At 36.5% G+C, this 20229-nt stretch overlaps 1 protein-coding gene across 1 annotated transcript in view; it reads left to right on the top strand.

Moving 5' to 3' along the window:
• rad50 (RAD50 homolog, double strand break repair protein) overlaps positions 1–17742 on the top strand; it is a 46373-nt gene extending 28631 nt beyond the window's left edge. The window contains exons 19-26 of the mRNA XM_022676214.2: positions 2248–2340; positions 2433–2546; positions 3567–3694; positions 5505–5729; positions 14081–14166; positions 14771–14913; positions 15011–15144; positions 16138–17742. Coding sequence (XP_022531935.2) covers positions 2248–2340; positions 2433–2546; positions 3567–3694; positions 5505–5729; positions 14081–14166; positions 14771–14913; positions 15011–15144; positions 16138–16324 — 1110 coding nt within the window. The 3' untranslated portion in view covers positions 16325–17742. The remainder of the gene's footprint in view (positions 1–2247; positions 2341–2432; positions 2547–3566; positions 3695–5504; positions 5730–14080; positions 14167–14770; positions 14914–15010; positions 15145–16137) is intronic.
• Positions 17743–20229: the final 2487 nt, after the last annotated feature.

Genomic DNA, 20229 nt, shown 5'->3' with positions numbered 1-20229 from the left:
TACTCCCTTTGGAGTAGTTTTTCAGACAGGATTAATGCTTAGTGTTGCGTTTTGAATGGATTTTTTTTTAAAGAGAAAATATAGTTTAGGACTAGGGTTATGAATATCAGATGGATGTTATTGGATGGATAAATGAGACGTTTCAGCCATCAATGCAGGTCTTCATCTTTAGGAGGCTGTGAATTTAAGTTTTATAATGCAACACAACACTATTTCTGTTGTGTTTGTAACACTGTTTAAGCTAACTTCTCATTTTCCTGCAGTTATTCAGTTATTGTGACACCCTCTATAACTGAACATATTAATATACTACTGATAGTGAATATTTATTATCACTGTGGTTTTAATCTGTATCAGTGGATTCACTATCACACGGAAAGTTCTGACTCACGTAAGCAGTTTTCTGTATAACCACATGCTCTTGCCAGTCTAACCTGTTATGATAAGAATAATGTGGAAATGATGCTTTAAGATTGATCATCTAAAAATACATTTGACTAAGCTAATTGGATCCGATCTTTGGGTTTCTATAAATAATACAGCTTCAAACCAAGTGTGCTTTTACGTAAAAATTAATAAACACCTGCAAAATCAATGTAATTTTTAAAGAACAGTTTATATAATAAGACATTTTGGGATCTATTACTCTGCATCCATTATTGTCCTCCTTTCACCCTGTCCTTCAATTGTTGGGACCACCACAGAACAGGTATTATTTTGGTGAAGGGTTATTCTTCGCACTTCAGGGACACTGACATCATGGTGTGTTAGTAGTGTGTGTTGTTCTGGTGTGAGTGGATCAGACACAGCAGCAGTGCTGCTGGGGTTTTTAAACACCTCACTCGCAGTGACTGCTGGACTAGAGGATGTTTCAAACTATGGCAGCTGAGAATCATGTTTATTAATAGCACCTACACAGCATTTATTATAACCCTTTCTATATAAAAACAGTAAATGAAACATTACAGTGATACAATAAAATGTGGTGGATTACCGTATTTTTCGGGCTATAAGGCGCACTTAAAATACTTATTTTTTCCCAAAAATCGTCATTGCGCCTTATAATCCAGTGCGCCTTGTGTATGGACTAACACTAAAAATAGACCGTTCACTCATCGTGCGCCTTATAATACGGTGCGCCTTATAGTCCGAAAAATACGGTATATAGTTATTGCATAAATGTGATGTTTCAGTTTAGAAAAATAGCACGTTTTTTCAAAGACCAGCATCGCTTTAACTTAATATAGAACAGTAAATGAAACATTACAGCGATGCAATGAATATGTGGAGAACATAATTATATAAATATTTAATAAACATTTATGAAAAAATGTTTTTAAAATGCACAACATTAACAGTGTTCAAAAACTAGCCTTCTTTTTTTAAAAGACCAGCATCACTTAACTTTATACAAAAAATGCTATACATGCATTTATTTATTTTTTTGTTCTACCTACCTTTTTTGTGGTCAGTAAGAGAAATCTAACCTGTTTTGGGTTTGACAAGTGCATTAAAGTCAGGCTGAATATCTGATGTGAAAATGCAGAGGACAGCACACAAGTGATCAAATCTGTTTTATTAACAACTGAATATAAATTTTACCTAAAATGTGGTATCCTATTACTCCAAATTTATACAGAAATATCACTTGTTACATATATTTTAAATACATGAGAAATAGAACTTCATGGATTTAGTGGTGTGATATAATAACCCTTTGATGTTCATGTTTTATAGGATTCCAAACTCTTGTTTTATTTTTCAGTTTTATAAGAGGAAACATACATAATGACTACAATTGACAATGTTCTTTGAATTTTGTGGTATCATTTGATAATGCTACAATTTGATTTGCTAATTTTATAGGACCAAATATTTGAAAATAAAATGTTACACTGTTCTACAGATAGGTAGTTGTTTTTCTGGTGTATACTAGTTTATTAGATCTGGTTAAATCGTGTTTATTTAGCTGTAAATCTAGTTTCTGTTTTATTTTCAGGCTCTGCAGGAGAAGTGCAAGCCTCTACTTGGCTACTGTAATACATAGTTTAAACGCTCACACAAATGTACTGATTTGTTTTTTTTATTATTATTATTATTTAATTAATTTACCAGCAATCTCAGGTCTGACCTAGTGGATGGCAGAGGGTGCACAGATACAAAAGAAAGTGAAAAAAAAACATTAATAATGCCTGCATGTATGAGTGCTAACTGTTTTTCATAACATATTTTTGTATCTCACTTCAGATCACTGCCATCAAGGACAGGATTAAGAGTTTGTCGAGTCTTGAAAGAGAAATTACCAGGTATATTGAAGAGGGAAAAAATGACTACAAAGAGGTATGAAAATCAGCTTGAATCCTAATAGACTTTGTGAATATTAGTGTGCATTGTTTAATGTATATATTGTCATATTATTTCTTCTTTTTTAGCAAAAAGAAGCTGAACTGCAAGAGACAAATACCCAGCTGATTGAAGCAGAGAAACAGCGAGAGAAGATCAACAAAGACATTGGCGATATCAGACAAGATATAGACACTCAAAAGGTATGGAGACCTTTTTTTAATATACTGTATTTTTTTTTTTTGCACTACAAGATCAGGTGCATCTTATGTATGAATTTGACCAGTCAGATTGTAAAAAGCAGTATTAAAAAGTATCATTAGTCTGTAGTCTGTTTCTAACCCCTGCTAGCACTGCTGGAGCGGTTAGCCACTAATGCTAATACTCCAGCCTTAGTGCTGGAGAAATTCGCTATTCTAAGCTTTCTGTACATAAATGAAAGTGCTTTACTCACCCAAATAAACAGTTTTCAGGAGAGAAATCTGTTTAGATTTACATCCAGCGCTCGCTTGACTTTGAAAGAAAGTCTTTTTTTATTAGTTTTGTTTTGTGTAGCTTAGCTTTACTTAGTTACGGTACAGAGTGGCCACGGTTCGGTTCGTATTGCGGTTCTTAAGCCACGGTATCGGTTCGGTTTCGATATATATCAATATTAAAGCTTAGATTCTCTGCCCGAACCCGCCACATTCCCACCACATTCCTCGGGCCGGGTCGAGTCGGGCTCCAGGAACTAGTCTGTGATATAGGCATCTGTTTTTTTAATGCTATTTTTATTTTATATATATAGAATATGAGCGTGAGGGAGATAAAAGCACATGTTCTTTAGTGAAACAGGAGATACAGTACTTGTTGTGAGTAGCTCGTACACCAGAACACCCCACGCGGTGGATAAACTGATAAATCTCTCTCTCTCTCTCTCTCTCTCGCACTCACTCATAGTTGATAATTTTGGTTCGTACGCTCTGTTAGTGTACCGTGGTCCATTTGGGTGTATCGAACTGAACAGGCCGAACTGAAAGGTTCAATAAAATACAGAGGACTGCCTTATGTATGTAAATAGACGAGAAAAGAGACGTTCATTGATAGTGTGCCTTATAGTACTGTGCGCTTTATAGTGTGAAAAATACAGTAAAAAAAAAAGAATCATATTTTCCAAACTCTTTTTTATGTAGTTGTGAATGATGACTGTCTCCATCTGTCCCCTTCTCTTTTTTTCCTCATAGGTCCAAGAGCGTTGGCTACAGGATAACCTGACCCTGAGAAAGCGTGTGGAGGAGCTGAAGGAAGTGTCCAAGAAAAGGGAGGTCCTACTCAAGGAGATGGGCAACATGAAGGTCATAGAGTTACGCAGGTAAGTAGATCTTTCAAGAAGTTGCAGAATATTTCAGGTGATCTGTAGTAGAGATTTAGTTGTGCTAAAGTTAGGCGTGGTAATGATAGAAGAGTTCACAAGTTTACAAGATGAAAGATTGTGTGAAGATATTCTGTGACCTGATGAACCTAAATAGAGTGCTGTAAAGGTTCTGTGTGTAAATGATGTACAGTGCATTCAGAAAAAAAGCAGTTAAGACTCTCAATGAGTCTGGTGAAACCATAGACTGTATATAGCTGGACAGAGCATCGTCTCTCAAAAGTGAAGCCACCACAGGTCGGGCGCCCCCTGCTTTTCGGTTGCAGAAAGCCGTGTAACCCCACCCATTCCCATAGGTTTCAATGGCAAAACAGACAACTTTCAGTCACATTTTTGTTATAATATACTGTAATTCTACCTCCATTATTTAAATGCAGCAGCTAGTGTAGCCTCTGCTTATATTGTCAAATTTTTATATCCCCACAGAATTCGTTTTTAAAAACGCTATTGAGCTCTATTCAAAAAAGGTGTGGTTATTGTAAAAGGGCTGGTTATGGGCAGGACCAATAATAGACCGTCAGCTCCGCTCCGCTCTGCAGTCTGTGACCGCTCTGCAGCCCTCAGGGGCGGGGTTATTTAAATGAGTAGGCTGTCTCTCCACAGTCTTTCTCCCTCCTCTGGACTCTACTGCGCAGACTCGGGTTTCAGGATCACCAGCATGGCGGAAGATTTTGGCTTCATTTTCATTGAATGAATGGGAACGGCGACACAACGTCCATCTTTTTTTTTTATAGTCTCTGGGTGAAACAATACATATCACAATTCAGGGGTAACAATTTATATATGATTACTGCAATACTGTAAGCAAAATTCTTGTTACAGAATCATAACAATTATTGTGACACATTTTTTTTTAAAATAGGAACAATGTCATTGTATAAAAACAAGTTCCATCACATTAATTTGATCATTTTAATTAATAAACAATTACAGAAACATTACTACAGCCTACTGTTGGCTTTGGCTGTTAGCTAGCATTGAGCCGCTAGCTGCATTCCGATGGTCTGAAGTCAATAATTAAGAACTTAAGTCAACTATAGCCAAAATCCACATATCATATCAAACAACAAAACCTACTAACACTAACCAGCACAGTGCCACCCATCTGTTATCAAAATAATAGCGCATAATTCAGTTTGGTAATTGAGTGCTTCTGCTAAATACCTTAAATGTAAATGTAAATTAATTTGGGTTAATTAATCAGTGAACATGTAAGAAATTAATTAGATTATTTAAATTAAAAAATATATATTTGCGTATAAAAAAAAAACATATCACAGACATGGTATAAAAAGTACAATAATGTCTAAAATCTGCAGTCATCATGTCCATAAAATATTTTATGAAAACAGACATGGTATAAAAACACACAATAATGCCTAAAATCTGAAATCAGGACAGTCGGATCTTAAATTAAAACTGCAATCTCAGTCAGGGTTAAAACACAAAAATTGTAGTGGTCAGTTTACACTGTGGGCAAGGGAAACGGATCAGGTAGTGATATACTATGGCAAAACCTAATATTGTGAAGTGTATTGATGTTTTCTTACACTCCTAGTTTGTGTTTTTAATTCAGTTCTATGTTTATTTAACTATTTTGTGTACTGTTTTGGCCTCAATTTTGTTGGGTAAATTACAGTTAGAATTATAACTATAAAATCATAGGCTACTTTTCTCATTTTTAAGCAGTTATTAGAAGTGTCTGCCGTTGTTTATATTGATAACAGAAGACCATATGTCTGTTCATTAGTGAGCGCCGGGAGTTGGAGCGGAAGGTGGAGGATTTGAAGAAGAACCGCAGTGTGGCTTTAGGCCGTCAGAAGGGCTTTGAAGAAGAGATTCTCCGTTTCCGAAAGGAGCTGCGTGAGGACCAGTACTGTCAGGCTGAGGACAGATTCCGGGACAGAATGATCGTCATGAGAACCACTGAGCTGGCCAACAAAGACTTGGACATCTACTACAAGGCACTGGACCAGTAAGTGGATAAACAAAGTTACTTAGATATTTTTTTGTTTGTACTTTTTTATTTATTGTTGTATCTCATTGTTATTCAATTGAAGTGCTGTGTATCCACTAGAACCTGACCTTATATATTATAATACAGAGCTGTGATTCAGTTCATTATATTTATATAAACAGCTCTGGAAAAAGCTGCACTGCTTCATTTCTTTTTTTCACTGGACATACAGCTATGGATAAAATTAAGTTAGTTAATTAGTTTTTCTTTTCAGGTTTTGCTGTTTATAGGTGTATGTTGTCCGAATAAATCAACAATGTTCAACATTTCTCCCAAGTTCCAAATAAAAATATTGTCATTTTTAGCATTTATTAGGCATAACCAACATGGAGAGCTTTCAAAACTCAGATAGCGCAAAGAAAACAAGTATTATCAATTATTTTAACAAGTAAATCATATTTGTGAAGTTCAGAAATCTATATGTAATGAAATAACCTTGGTTTTAATCATAGTTTTCATGCATTTTGGCATGTTCTCCTCCACCAGTCTTACACACTGCTTTTGTTAACTTTATGCCTTTACTCCTGGTGCAAAAATTCAAGCAGTTCAGCTTGGTTTGATGGCTTCAGATCATCCTTCTTCCTCTTGTTAATATATTGTTGTTAATTCAATAAATATTTTTAGGAAAGTTGTCCTAGTATAAAAATACACCCTCATATGCATAAAATCTAAAATATTGTTTTATATAGTCATAAAAGATTAAAACACTGCTGTGTACACTGTTTGAACTCAACACTAAATCAGGCACTGTTTAACAAATGTAATCTTTACATGTAAACTTTTCATTCAAAATGTTGATAATTAATACAGTAATACTAAGCATACTAACACTGTTTTTTACACATACAAATTCTGTATAGCCAAAGATTTGTATTTATTAATTTATTTGAAATATGTTCCTGACATTCTGGCATAAAATCTGCTTAGTTTTTTTGTTCTTAAGAAAAGGGATGAATGACTCATTCCTACTTTATCTTATTAGCTCATCAAAGCTTGGGTTTTGTGGTAGAAGTGAGGAGGAGGGGACGTTCCACATGAGATGACAGTCCCACATGTGATGACAGTCCTACGTGACACCACTTACACCAGGGGTGTCCAAACTACGGCCCGCGGGTCATTTGCGGCCCGTTTCCTTTTTTGGAGCGGCCCGCGATGTATTTTAGAAATAGAATGAAAGTTGGCCCGCTGTTAAGCAGGTTTTTATATTGTGAGATTCAACGTTTAAACGCTAGGTGTCAGAAACTGCCCAAAGAGTCTAAAAAGCGGAGAGAGTGCTCAGTTGTAGCGCAGAAAAACAGGCCGAAGAATCCAAAAGGGGCGTGAGTGTTCAGTTGTAGCGCAAAAAACAGGCCAAAGAGTCTAAAAGCGGAGAGAGTGCGCAGTTGTAGCACAGAAAAACGGGCCAAAGAGTCTAAAAGCGGAGAGAATGTTCAATTTTAGCGCAGAAAAAGGGCAAAAGAGTCTAAAAGTTGCCGTAAATAAGAGTTTAATATTAAGAGACATCATGAAATGAAACATTCACAAGATAGTACGTCAAGTAAAATGGTGTGTAAATGAAAGTAATCAGGAAAATGTATTATTTAAAGTGGTATATTTCATTATTTGTGTCTGTGGCCCGTGACTTCAAATATATTTCTCCTTCTGGCCCCCAACAAAAAAGTTTGGACACCCTTGACTTACACGGACAGTAGTACTGGGACACACCTCTTAATCAGTGAATTCATGCGTTTCAGTTTGTGCCATTGCAACGATCGATTACTCAAGCAAAATCAATTACCAAAGTACCTAGCCATGCAGTCTGCCCATGCAAAAATGATTGAAAGTATGGGTGTTTCTTAAGAATTGACTGAACTTCCTCTGGCATTAACTTCGGCACTAAAACTGTGGGTTGGTAGCTTTGTTGTGGACGTTTCCATGGTTAAGCAACTGCATTAAAAACCTTACAACTGTGTAAATCACACCAACACTGGAATGAAATATAGACCCTCTTAGTTCCAGCTAAGAAACATTTTTAATGCTTCAATGTACCAAGATATTTTGCACAGTTTTATGCTTCCAAAAAACAGTTTAAGGAAGACCCTTCTCTGGTCTAGCATTGTCGCCCCTCAGTGCATAAAGCAATCTTCATAAAGACATGGTTAAGTGAGTTTGATGTGGAACAGTAACATCAATAACTCAGTCAAACATCTTTGTTATGAACTGCTACAGAAATTGGTCCCTTTCATGCAGTTTCTGAACTCACAAATGCGCTTGTAGATGAATTGGGCAGAACTTCTCACAGACAGACTCCAATGTATTAATATAGCTGTAAAAGGGGAACAACTCATCAGTTTTGCCTATGGATCAGCAAATACTGGGTGCATATGTAACACAGGCCTTTGGCCAGTTGTTTGGCAAGTGGTCTTCTGTGCTTTCTGTAAATCTTTATGGTCTTGTACAGAGCAACTCATATATCAAATTGAAAGAACTACGAAAAAGAGCTAGCACTTATCAAGATTAGCAACTAATGCTAATGCTGCTCCAGCAGTGCTAGCCAGGTTTAACAGCAGGCTACAGGCCAATAATACTCACATGTCCGGTAAAAGAGCTTAGCACGGTTAGCAGCTAATGCTAATGCTGCTCCAGCAGTGCTTGTAAGGTTTAACAGCAGGCTACATAGGCCGATAATACTCATCTCTGGACGCCATAAGAGCTAGTGCTTAGCGTGGTTAGCGGCTAATGCTAATGCTGGAAAACTAAACTGAAACTCCTGTATAATTCTGCGCTTCAGCAGAGTGGCTTTACTGCTCCTTACAACCTGAATGGTAAAATTCATACATAAGACACACTGTCGATTTTTGGAAGTGTGCCTCATAGTGCAAAAAATATGGTAAGTTATCCTTTGAAGAAATTGTCCTCTCTTTTTCATCCTAAAATTGTAAGTTCACCATTAAAATCTATAAGGCTTTTTCACCAACCCACTCGCCAGATTTAACATAATATCTTCCATTCACCTATATTTTATTGATAGTTTTTTGTTTAATTTATGAGGACAATGGGCTTTATCACCCATTATGTAGTCATCTGTAGATTTTTTTTGTTAGGATTTTCTCAAGATTTTAGGAAAAAATCACACATTTAAGAAAATTAAGAAAGATTTATATCCATGGAGATTGCAATATGTTTTTTTTTTTTTTGTGAATATAAACTTTTTTATACAAAGAAATTGATATAGGATATGTCGCAAACCCACCATCACTATTATCCTGTCCATTCAGTACACTCATCAAAATTCCAAGTACTATATGGCAACTATATGAAGTTTGGGTTTATTACCCATGGAACCTAAAGTTGCTGCACTGACCTGAGGTATTTCTAGCCCTGAACATTTTAGCATTTCCCGCTCATAATACAACTGATCCAACTAATAATGAGCAAAACCTGCCTGCCTGATGTACACTGACAAATACTATCATGGCTATCATACTATTGAGTCATGTCCCATGACTTTTGCTATGTCCCATGGAAGCTGTGATTTAAAAGTGTATAAGTGGAGTTTCAGTAGGACAGACTTGATTGTGTTTTGTGGTGAACAAAATGTTAGCTATAATGCTAGAAGCAGTTTAATTTAGCAATTTTGTGTTTCCAGTTCTGGATGGCAACTCTAGGATGCTTTTTGTGAACACTGTGTACTATTGCACTACAGTACATTTCCTGAGATGATTGTAAAGAGGAAGTCTAAGCTCGCTTCATTGTTGGCTTAGATTATCATCGCCCAGTTTCTAAGCATGAGATTACAAAAGCATGCGTGGTGTCTTTCAGCACAGTCTGTCGTCATTCGGTTTACCGTCATATTCATGTAGAGTGCATCTGCTTGGATTTAAGCTTTGGCGGGTTTTTTTCCCCCTCAACATACTTTTTGTTAAAGCTCTTATGCCCACACCTTGCCCCAGGTTTTCTTGATATTTCTACACTATGGCTTGGACAGCTCAGACCTAACAATTCTAGTCTTAGACAGAGGCGGTCCAGACTTAAGCAAAATTCTGATACTCTGAACTCTGTGAGCAAATATCTGATCAAATTTGACAGTTGCACCTTTTTGACACTGCACTACTATTCTCCCTCGTTTGTTGGCCAAGGAATAAACAGACTGATACAGAACAAAGTGAGGTACTCTAGACTGTAACTTAAAGAGGTTACTGCTTTAAAGTGCCTCGGTTTAATTTCATGTTGTAGATTCATAGGAACTTATTAACTTATTAATACATTTAACACTGCACAAGTCATTATTTACTAACTAAGTACTATACAGCTCTGGAAAAAAATAGTTTCTGAATCAGTTTCTCTGATTTTGCTTTTTATAGGTTTATGTTTGAGTAAAATGAACATTGTTGTTTTGTTCTATAAACTACAGAAAAAAACTCTCCCAAATTACAAATAAAAAAAAATGTCATTTAGAGCATTTACTTGCAGAAAATGAGAAATGGCTAAAAGTCAGAAGTTCAGAAATCAATATTTGGTGGAATAACCCTGTTTTTTAATCATAGTTTTCATGCATCTTGGCATGTTCTCCTCCACCAGTCTTACACACTGCTTTTGCATAACGTTATGCCTTTACTCCTGGTGCAAACATTCAAGCAGTTCAGCTTGGTTTGATGGCTTTTGATCCTCCATCTTCCTCTTGATTATATTCCAGAGTATATATATATATAATTATAATTTGGTAAATATATATATATATATATATAAATATATCATTTCAATTTGGTAAAATCAAAGAATACTGCTTTTATCACAATGTTACTGTCACTGTCATTGTATATGCTTATGTAATAAGAAAATTTCATTTCTGTTCTGATGATGTAAAAGTAAGTTTGCTTCGTGCCTACTGTACTCCTATGTATGCAGCCCCACTATGGGTCAGCTACAAAAAAGAGACCCTGCGTAAACTTCAAGTAGCATACAATGACTGTCTGAGGATATTGCTGAAAAAGCCTAGGAGTTGCAGTGCTAGTAAACTATTTTGTGACTCAAGACTAAGTACAGGCTCTCTTCAGGGACCTAATGTTTAAGTTCATGTGTCGTCTGAATAAGTCTCAAAACTGTATTATAAGGGTTCTCACAAGCCCTAGATGCAGCTCTGTCAGATATCAATCATATATGTGCAAGCATTGGTATGGCTGCCTTTTAAGCTGTCATGACTGATAGTATGGTTGTACATGCTTATGATTCATGCTTATCATTTTTTTTTCTTTTCTTATGTATATGTTGTATGTCTTCCTATTGGGCCTAGAGCCTGTAATAAAGTTTAATAATAATGTTCATATGATATTTACCCTTGTCAGGCAAGTCAGTTTTTACACCTGTTGGTACGGATTTAGTTTTAAATGCATAGGTGAGTTAATGTGATTTTTACTGCAGATAGCTACCAAATTTTGTGTAAATCACATATAGGAGTGCCTTCTCACATAAAAATAAATTTAAAATAAAAATCTAGTGCCCTTGTTTTTAAGAGTGTAGGGGACTAAACTCTCATGTGACTTCCCTCAGAAGCCTGTTGGAATTTTTTCAAGGTCTGAATGTTGAGTCATGCAGTGCTTGAGGTTCTCCACATCTGCCACAGACTTCTTACAACTCAACTGATCTGTGCTGAGATACCAAACACATACCCAACACATCTAAATGCCTACCCATGTGCCTCCCTGATAATGAGATAAAGTATTTAACATGTCAGTTTTGTTAAATCTGGATTCATATTACATGCGTTATTGATGTTACTTGTCTGGTAGTTTTACAGAAGTTAAACCTTTTTTTTTATTTAAACCACTTTGTTTTTATTAGAACAGTACTACCTCATCTCCTCAATGGAAATGGACCATAATGAAAATCTTTGGCCAAAACCAAACAAAATTAAACATTTTGCCGAATGGCATAATTTCATTCATTTTTGCTATTTTGTAATCACTTAATCACTTAAAACCCTAAATCACTTGAAAACCCTAAATATAGTGTCTTGCTTTTTAAAGAAAAAGGTATTATAAAACTAAAATTGGAAAAATAATTTCTTGATTATTAAACATTTTTAACATTCCAGCAGACAAACCAACAAAGCACACTACATAACCTCAGCTGCTATTCTAATCATTCATTTACTTCAGCAGTGCTACTTCAGCCACACATTTATCTGAGAAGTGCAATTCATATCATATTGAGTCTTAGTCAGTTGCAAAACCATAAAAAGCCTAGGTTCAGAGAAAACATTGCAATATGATTTAAAATAAGTAAATCATTTTGAAAATAAATTATTAAATCTTTTCTTTCATTTAGGCCACTAGCACCATTTTGGTTGCCAAATACTCAGTGCATCCCTACTTCTCGTTTATATTGAATTCCACCAAAAGGATGCTTCAGAGTGAGGAAAGCCAGAACATAGCTTAACACATTTATAGAAAGTCTGTCTTCATGGTGTATAATCGTTAATCGTAAACTCCCCAATGCAATATGAATGAATGAATGAATAGATCAGGTATTTTATCTTTCACTTGTGTATATTTTCTCTTTTTGAGACATGGGTGCACACATCCAGAACAGCAGAGAGGCACTGGATCTCCTCTGGTCTCTGAACATGTTAGACATAGCATGCACATAAAGGACAGAAAGTAAATTGCTGCTTACAGGATTTTGTTAGCCTGCTTGTCAACTCAAGCCAGTAGTTTCTCATGAGATAGCATCACTTCACTTTCAGTACATGCATATGGTCGGAAAGACCCAGCTCAGATGTTTCATGTACTGATACACTTAAAAAAAAAAAAAAAAACTTGCTGCACAGATTTATTTGAAAAATAAACATAACCATATTAGGTTTCATAAAGAACCATAAGTTTTTTTTTTTGTAATTTAAAAGTTAATTACAATTACAGCTCCTTTAAAAAAAAATAAAGGAGTTATAGAACTAAAATTGGATCTTGTATGAAATTGCTCAAAGAACCCTTTGTAACATTATCATCACTATAAGAATAGAGTAGATTTTCCCCCTAAACAGTCACTGTAGAACTTGCAGTGGTATGAGGTTTTTATGGTAGGTTAACTTGTAGTAGTGTATTAATAGTTTTTCTGAGCTGGATTACTTGCTGATATTTGTTGACCCTGTTGATAAAACCTGTGTTCAATTAGGAGGTATCCAGAGTAATCCCACACTGCTGATGTTAGTATTGGGGTTGGTGATGATAAAGGCAGTCTAACTTCTGTCTGCCTTTTTTTCCACTGCTCGTTTGAATATAGCCCCTTTTCTAAGACTAGTGGTGACTAGAGGTGGAAAAAGATGAGTATGCATGATGATGCCGATTTTCCATTTGCTTGTGTTTTCAAAGACCGTATTAATCAAAGACCCACAATATTTTACGCATGCATTTTTATTCCATGGTATTCTGTAAAACCGGTTACCGCTGCATCTCTAGTTTTGATGCTTAATATAAAACAGCCTGTTCTGGTTGGCCAGCAGACTTTCTGAAGCTGTGATCCAATATGATTAGTTTCTCTGTAAAACATGTTTTACACAGTGATAAAACTCTTGTATCTGGATGGTACAAAAAAATTACTAGAGCTAGCAATGGCCAAAAATCTGTTCCACAAATTGGGCGATATAATAGAGATATAAAACTGGATAGAACTACAATTATCATTTTACATATTACAAAGCACTGACCTGTTAAAGAGAGAAGTATCCTATTGCCCCATGTAATCAAAGGTGTTTTTGGTCCGGTTTCATTTTACACAGGGGGATGAAGTAATGTAATTTTACTAAAGGACATCTGTATTATTTATGACCGATTCATGGATAAGAGATCTCAGCATAATTGACTGAGATGGGAGCGGATACCTGACATAGAGCGGGAAATATGGCGTAATTTTATTGTTGCATGATCTTTTTTTCCCTATCAAAGATATTATCATTGCTTAAGGAACACTGACCAAACTGTACATTTCATTATAGAGAGTGTAAAAAATATTCCTATTTAATGCATAATGCAATTAAATGCCAATTAAAGGTAATTGCATACTATTTACCATCATGTAGATTCAAACAAGATATTGTCAGGATATTGAATATTACCTGTGGTAATTCTAATAGGTTTTGTAGCACTTTTATAACGGATGGTTAATTGAAAAATTGGCATTGAAATCTCTATTCATGCAGGAGCATTGAAACTACTTTAATTGTGCATTGTGTTTGCCTTAGGTATGAAACATCCCTGATATTTGAGATATTTGCAGAAAACATTGCACAAAAATAGTGATTCTGTCTTGTTTTTTTTTGTGATTGCTTTTAGAACAATCATGAAGTTTCACAGTATGAAGATGGAAGAGATTAACAAAATCATCCGGGACCTGTGGAGGAGCACATACCGTGGACAAGGTTTCAGTCTTATAGAAATTATTTATTTATTTGTTTGTTTGTTTGTTTGTTTGTTTAGACATATGGTGTTCATATAGATATATTAATAGACAACAGTGAAAACACACATGGACATCCATTTTTATCAGTCATATAATAAATGAATGAATTGGCTAGTTGGTCTTTATACATGAACCTCATAACCATAATAGATCTGAAAAAAAAGGTATGATCATATGCACTATATGTCTAACTTAAGTGGACATTCAGCTATTATAAGTGTACAAATGCAAGCACAGAGCTTATGTAGTCCCTATAGTAAAGTATTACCAATAGAATAGGACTTTTTGGACCAAATAACATAAACCCACTGGTACGTAATCGCTGACATGGGCTGGAGGAGTATAAAGTCACCTAGCATTAAGCTGTAAAGAAGTGGAACTGTGTTCTCTGGAAAGATGGTGCTCCATCAAATACTTCAATAATACTTAAATAAAGTATAAGCTCTTTCTTGTTAATACTTTTGAGTTCAGAAGAAACAATGAATGAACAGGTGTTCCAATACCTATGTTCACAAGGTAAAGCATGTAAGCTTTATTATTTCTTCTTTGTTGTGTCTTCTCAGATATTGAGTATGTGGAGATCAGGTCTGACGTGGACGAGAATGCCTCCGCTGGCGTAAAGAGAAGAACCTACAATTACAGAGTCGTGATGGTCAAAGGAGACACAGCTTTAGACATGAGAGGACGCTGCAGTGCCGGGCAAAAGGTGTGCTGTCTAGCACTTACGTAGGGAAAACAATCTGTTTTTATAATTTATTCATTAGAGATTTCATTTGTCTCCTCACTTTTATTACTTTGCACAGGTGTTAGCCTCCCTCATCATCCGATTGGCTTTGGCTGAGACATTCTGTCTGAATTGCGGCATTTTAGCACTGGACGAGCCCACCACCAATCTGGACAGAGAAAACATTGAGTCCCTAGCCCACGCCTTGGTGGAGTGAGTGTGGATTTTGTGTTCATGTAGATAGAGTATAATCTACATTTCAGAAATAGAACACACTGATAAATATACAGTAGTTACTATTCAGAGTTTTGTTGTGTGGCAAGCTTAAGTGCATTCTATTTAATCACATACATAATGTACGGCTCACGCTCTAAACATACACTAGACTGTGTGTACTGGAAATATGTCATAGCAGCCATTACCACCCACAGTGGACAGCACAGTTTGTTGTAATGATTGTGACTGGTAGCATCTGGCTAGAATTGTCCATGCATACAGACAAGCAACTCTGGCCGAAATTCATATTCATTCATACAGGAGACTTCAGGCAAACATCATGCAGGTTAGAGTTCTTCAGCTTCTATGGTACATGGGACACTACTATTTTTTTTATTTGTTCTGTGTAACAGATAAGCAGGCATATTTATATTCATATTTTAGTCAATTGAAAACTGTTTATTTGGGTGATTTAAAGAACTTCCGTTTATTTACAGTAAGCTTAGATTTATTAGGTATATTTCAAAGCATTAAGCACCAGTATTGGCCGCAGTTGTTAGCGCTTGGCGCTAATAAACGCCACCCGCCAGCGCTACACTGAGACTGAGGAACCCTGAGTGTTTCAGTAAGCCAGGGTGCTATCAGCTAGCAGTTTGTCCCACATAGCTTGTTTTAACACAGTAAACATGCAAATTCCAGTCTAATATACTCACCTCTGAATGGCTAAAGCACTAGCACTGCGGTAGGCGGCTAATGCTAAATGCTGCTCCAGCCTTAGTGCTGGAGAAACTTTACTGACACGCCTTTATAACGCTGTACTTCTGCAGAGTGGCTTTACTGAAATTCATACAAAAGACGTGCTGTCAATTTTTGGGATGAAATTAAAGAATTTTAACTGTGCCTTATAGTGCAAAAAATACGGTACTTGCAGCATAATCACAGTATTACTTGTTTAACATGAAGCATGTTTTTCTCTTAATCTTGTGGCAGAATCATAAAGAGTCGCTCTCGGCAGCGCAACTTCCAGCTGCTCATCATCACCCACGATGAGGACTTTGTGGAGCTCCTGGGCCGCTCCAACTATGTGGAGCACTTCTACAGGATCAGGAAGAACCAGGACCAGTGTTCTGAGATTACCAAGTGCAACATTTCAAGTTTAAACACTTACCTGCACTGATTTCAGTTCATTTGAGAAAAATAAGCTTGTTAAAGGGTTGAAAAGTGTGTTTATACATTTGAGTATGAATACATCAGAGACTGATAAAATACCAAAGTGCAAAATTAAATGAATGTTTATTATAATCACTAATCAAGCAAATAGTACTCACTCTGCACTTCTGATAAAACCATTTTAGGGTAAACGAGAAGATAAATGTGTTTGGGTTTATTGGTTAGCTCCATGTTTACCAAGTCAGAATCAAATCACATATTTATATCAGATTTTCGGTTCTGATTAGAGCAACATTTTTCAGGGGCTTCCTTGTTTTGCTGTTTTTCTTGTGGGGTCTCTCTTATCTTTCATCGTTGGTTAAACTCCTATCGACTCATCTACTATAAACTCACTTCAGCACTCGAAGTGCATTGATTAGCAAAGCTTAATACTGTGGAGGTTTGTTGAACTTTAAAATCTTACATTTCTTGTAAATTAGATGCAGACATTTGCATCTGATTAAAAAAAAAATAAAATGGGTTCCTAAAACCTGTGCTCAAACCTGGTACTGAAGGCACCTTACTCTGCACATTTCAGAGGATTCCCTGCTTTAATATGCCCACAACAACTCTTAAAGGACGTAATAAGCTTAGATTAGTGGAATCGGGTGTGCTGGGAGAATGAAAAGTAATATACATTGTTGGTGTATATTAATTCACTTCTTCTGTAAAATTGTTTTGGAGATCTACGTTTTTCTCTGGACAGTGGCAGCATGCAGGACATGGTACTACCTCCAGGACCAGGGTTGAGAAACAGTGTTTCACAGAACAGAACCAGCCACTAAAAGGTTTATTTCCTAGTCAGAAGCGGTTTTTGGCACCTTATATAGCAGTATTTCTCAGTCCTGGGCCTGATGCCACCCAACCCTGCACATTTTAGTGAATTTCCAACTTTAACCAACCCTCTGCAACTCTGAAAGTGCATGTTAATGATCAGATTAGTTGAACCAGGTGTGTTAAAACAAAGGTAAAGCACTAAAATGCGCAGAATAGGGTGCCTGCAGGGCCATGTTTGAGGATCAAAGGATTAAACTCGAACAATTTAAACTGGTCGATTTACACTTCCTTAGTAACATTCTATGCATAGTTTGAATATATGCAAATACAACATTGTTGTGTAAGACTTAAGTGCCATAGATAGATCAAGTGCTTGTAAAGCCAGCAACTGGTTTAATTAATTAACTAAAAGAAAACAAAAAAGTGAAGCCACTCTCTTACAGTGTAACATAGTGTGGTTTGTTTGTCTAAATGTTGTCCTATGTCTTGTTTAGCACCATACACAGCAATACACTTGTGTAATATTGCCTTTACTGAAAGTTGAAACTTGATGCAGTTTCTCTGTTGTAAAACTGTTAAAAGCTTTATAAAAACTATTATAATGCTTGAGAGTCTCGCCTTTACATGTTCATTCCGTATCATTTGAATCTGAAACTGAAAAGATCCATATACTGTGGTTTATTATTTATTATACTGTATTATTTATTACATAATTTTCTCTCATGATCTGTTTGCTTCAGCTCCTTCCACAACATTGCTTTTGGGTTAAGGTCAGGGCTTTGGCTTGGCAGACATGCCAAGTCTCCTGGAAGTTGCGGGAGTCTACCGCATATCAATTACAGCTCCCTGATGCCCGCAAGTCAGATAAAATCTCACGCAATCTAGCACACGCACGCAGGCGCTAAAAACTTTTTCTTACCCCATCCGTGTGTGAAAGAAAAGGAAAGGGAGAGAAAGGTGCTCCCCGTGTACATATTCATGAAGCACCTGCAAAACAGAGAGGTTCTGATTGGCATGTTCTCTGCAAAGACTCTGCGAGTCAGCAAATCAATTTTTAGTGTGGGCGGATAGTGTTTTTTTTTTTTTTTTTTTTTTTTTTTTTTTTTCTTTCTTTCCTCCTCTCCTTGAATCGTTTAGTGGCTCCCATCAAAAATTATTTCACTACTCCAGGTCAGGTAAAGGGCATGTTGAGGTTAGCTGTCCTGGCCCAGATGCTGCAAAACAGGCCCAAATCATGATGCTACCACCACCATGTTTCATGATAAGATAAGAATTTTATGTGGAAATGCAATGTTCTGTGTTCTCTTGATAGTGGACTTGTGAACATTAATATTATCCAGTGTGAAAAAGGCCTTCAGTTGCTTAGAATTACCATGGGTTCCTTTGTGATCTGCAGGCTATTTCACACCTTTGTCTTGGCATGCTTTCTGTTGACCACTCTTCGGCAGGGTTATAATAGTGTTGAATTGAAACATTTTCAATTTGATTAGCATTAACAGCACTTCTTCATGATCTCATCTTCTCATCTTCTTCATCAGATCTGTGTTTTTGGAATAATACAGCACATCCACATAAACTATTATTTAAAAAATACATATACTTTTGCCACTCATAGGTCACAGTAAGTTCATTTTGCTTATTGAATTAATGATGAAAGTATACACAGTGGGGAGGATAAGTATTTGATATACTGCCGATTTTGCAGGTTTTCCCACTTACTGGAATGGAGAGGTCTTTGGGAATGGTTCCTCCCAAAGTTTCTCCTACTTCAGCTCTAAGGGAGTTTTTATTGTAGGTACAGCTTAACTGTGAGAGACAGAATCTAAAAAAAATCAGAAAAATCGTATGATTTTCTGAATTTGTATGATTGTTAAAAATTGTATGATTTTTAAATGATTAATTTGCACTTTAATGTGTCAAGTAAGTATTTGATCACCTGCCAACCAGCAAGAATAAATTTTCCTTTAAGAAGTCTCATATTCTGCACCCATTACCTGTATTAATCTCACCTGTTTGAACTCGTTACCTGTGTAAAAGACACCTGTCTACACACTCAATCAATTACACTCCAACCTTTCCACCATGACCAGGACCAAAGTCCTATCTAAAAACACCAGGGACAAAACTGAAGACCTGCACAAGGCTAGGATGGGCTACAGGACAATAGGCAAGCAGCTTGGAGATAAGCAACAACACTGTTGGTGCAGTAATTAGAAAATGGAAGAAACACAAGATAACTGTCGATGTTCCTCAGTCTGGGGCTCCATGCAAGATCTCGCCTCATTGGGTAAGGATGATTCTGGGGAAAGTTCAGAAATCAGTCCAGAACTACATGGGAGGACCTGGTCAATGACCCGAAGAGAGCTGGGACCAGTCTCAAACTACGCCGTCATGGATTACAATCCTGCTCTCTGTAAGAAGCATTTCAAGGTCCTGGAGTGGTCTAGCCCGTCTATAGACCTGAACCCAATAGAAAATCTTTGGAGGAAGCTGAAACTTGATGATCTGTATGGAGGAGTGGGCCAAAATCTTTGCTGCAGTGTGTGCAAACTGCATGATCTCGCCTTGTGGGGTATGGATGATTCTGAGAAAGGTCAGAAATCAGGCCAGAACTAAAGGGGAGGACCTGGTCAATGACCTGAAGAGAGTTGGGACCACAGATTACCCTTTGAAACACACTACGCTTTTATGGATTACAATCCATCAGGGCACACACGGGTCTTCCAGCATGACAATGACCTGAAACACAAACAGTCAGGACAGTTAAAAAGTGGTTCTCTGTAAGAAGCATTTTTAAATCTTAGGAGTGAGCTAAAGCTCGATGATCTGTATAGAGGAGTGGGCCAAAATCCCTGCTGCAGTGTGTCAAGAACTACAGGAAACGACTGACCTCTGTAAATGCAAACAAAGGTTTTTGTTTTGTTTTTCTATTGTATCAAATACTTTTTATGCAATTAAATGAACAATGAATAACTTGAAATCATCTGTCTCTGACAGTTAAAGTGTGCTAACGATAAAAATGCTGGACCTCTCTATTTTTTGGAAGTGGGAAAACTTGCAAAATTGTCAGTGTATCAAATACTTATCTTCCTCAAT

This window comes from Astyanax mexicanus, chromosome 17, assembly GCF_023375975.1.
Source record: "Astyanax mexicanus isolate ESR-SI-001 chromosome 17, AstMex3_surface, whole genome shotgun sequence".
Classification (NCBI taxonomy): Eukaryota; Metazoa; Chordata; class Actinopteri; order Characiformes; family Acestrorhamphidae; genus Astyanax; species Astyanax mexicanus.
The sequence above is the reverse complement of the archived record's forward strand: the minus strand, read 5'-3'. Positions and strand labels throughout refer to the sequence as shown.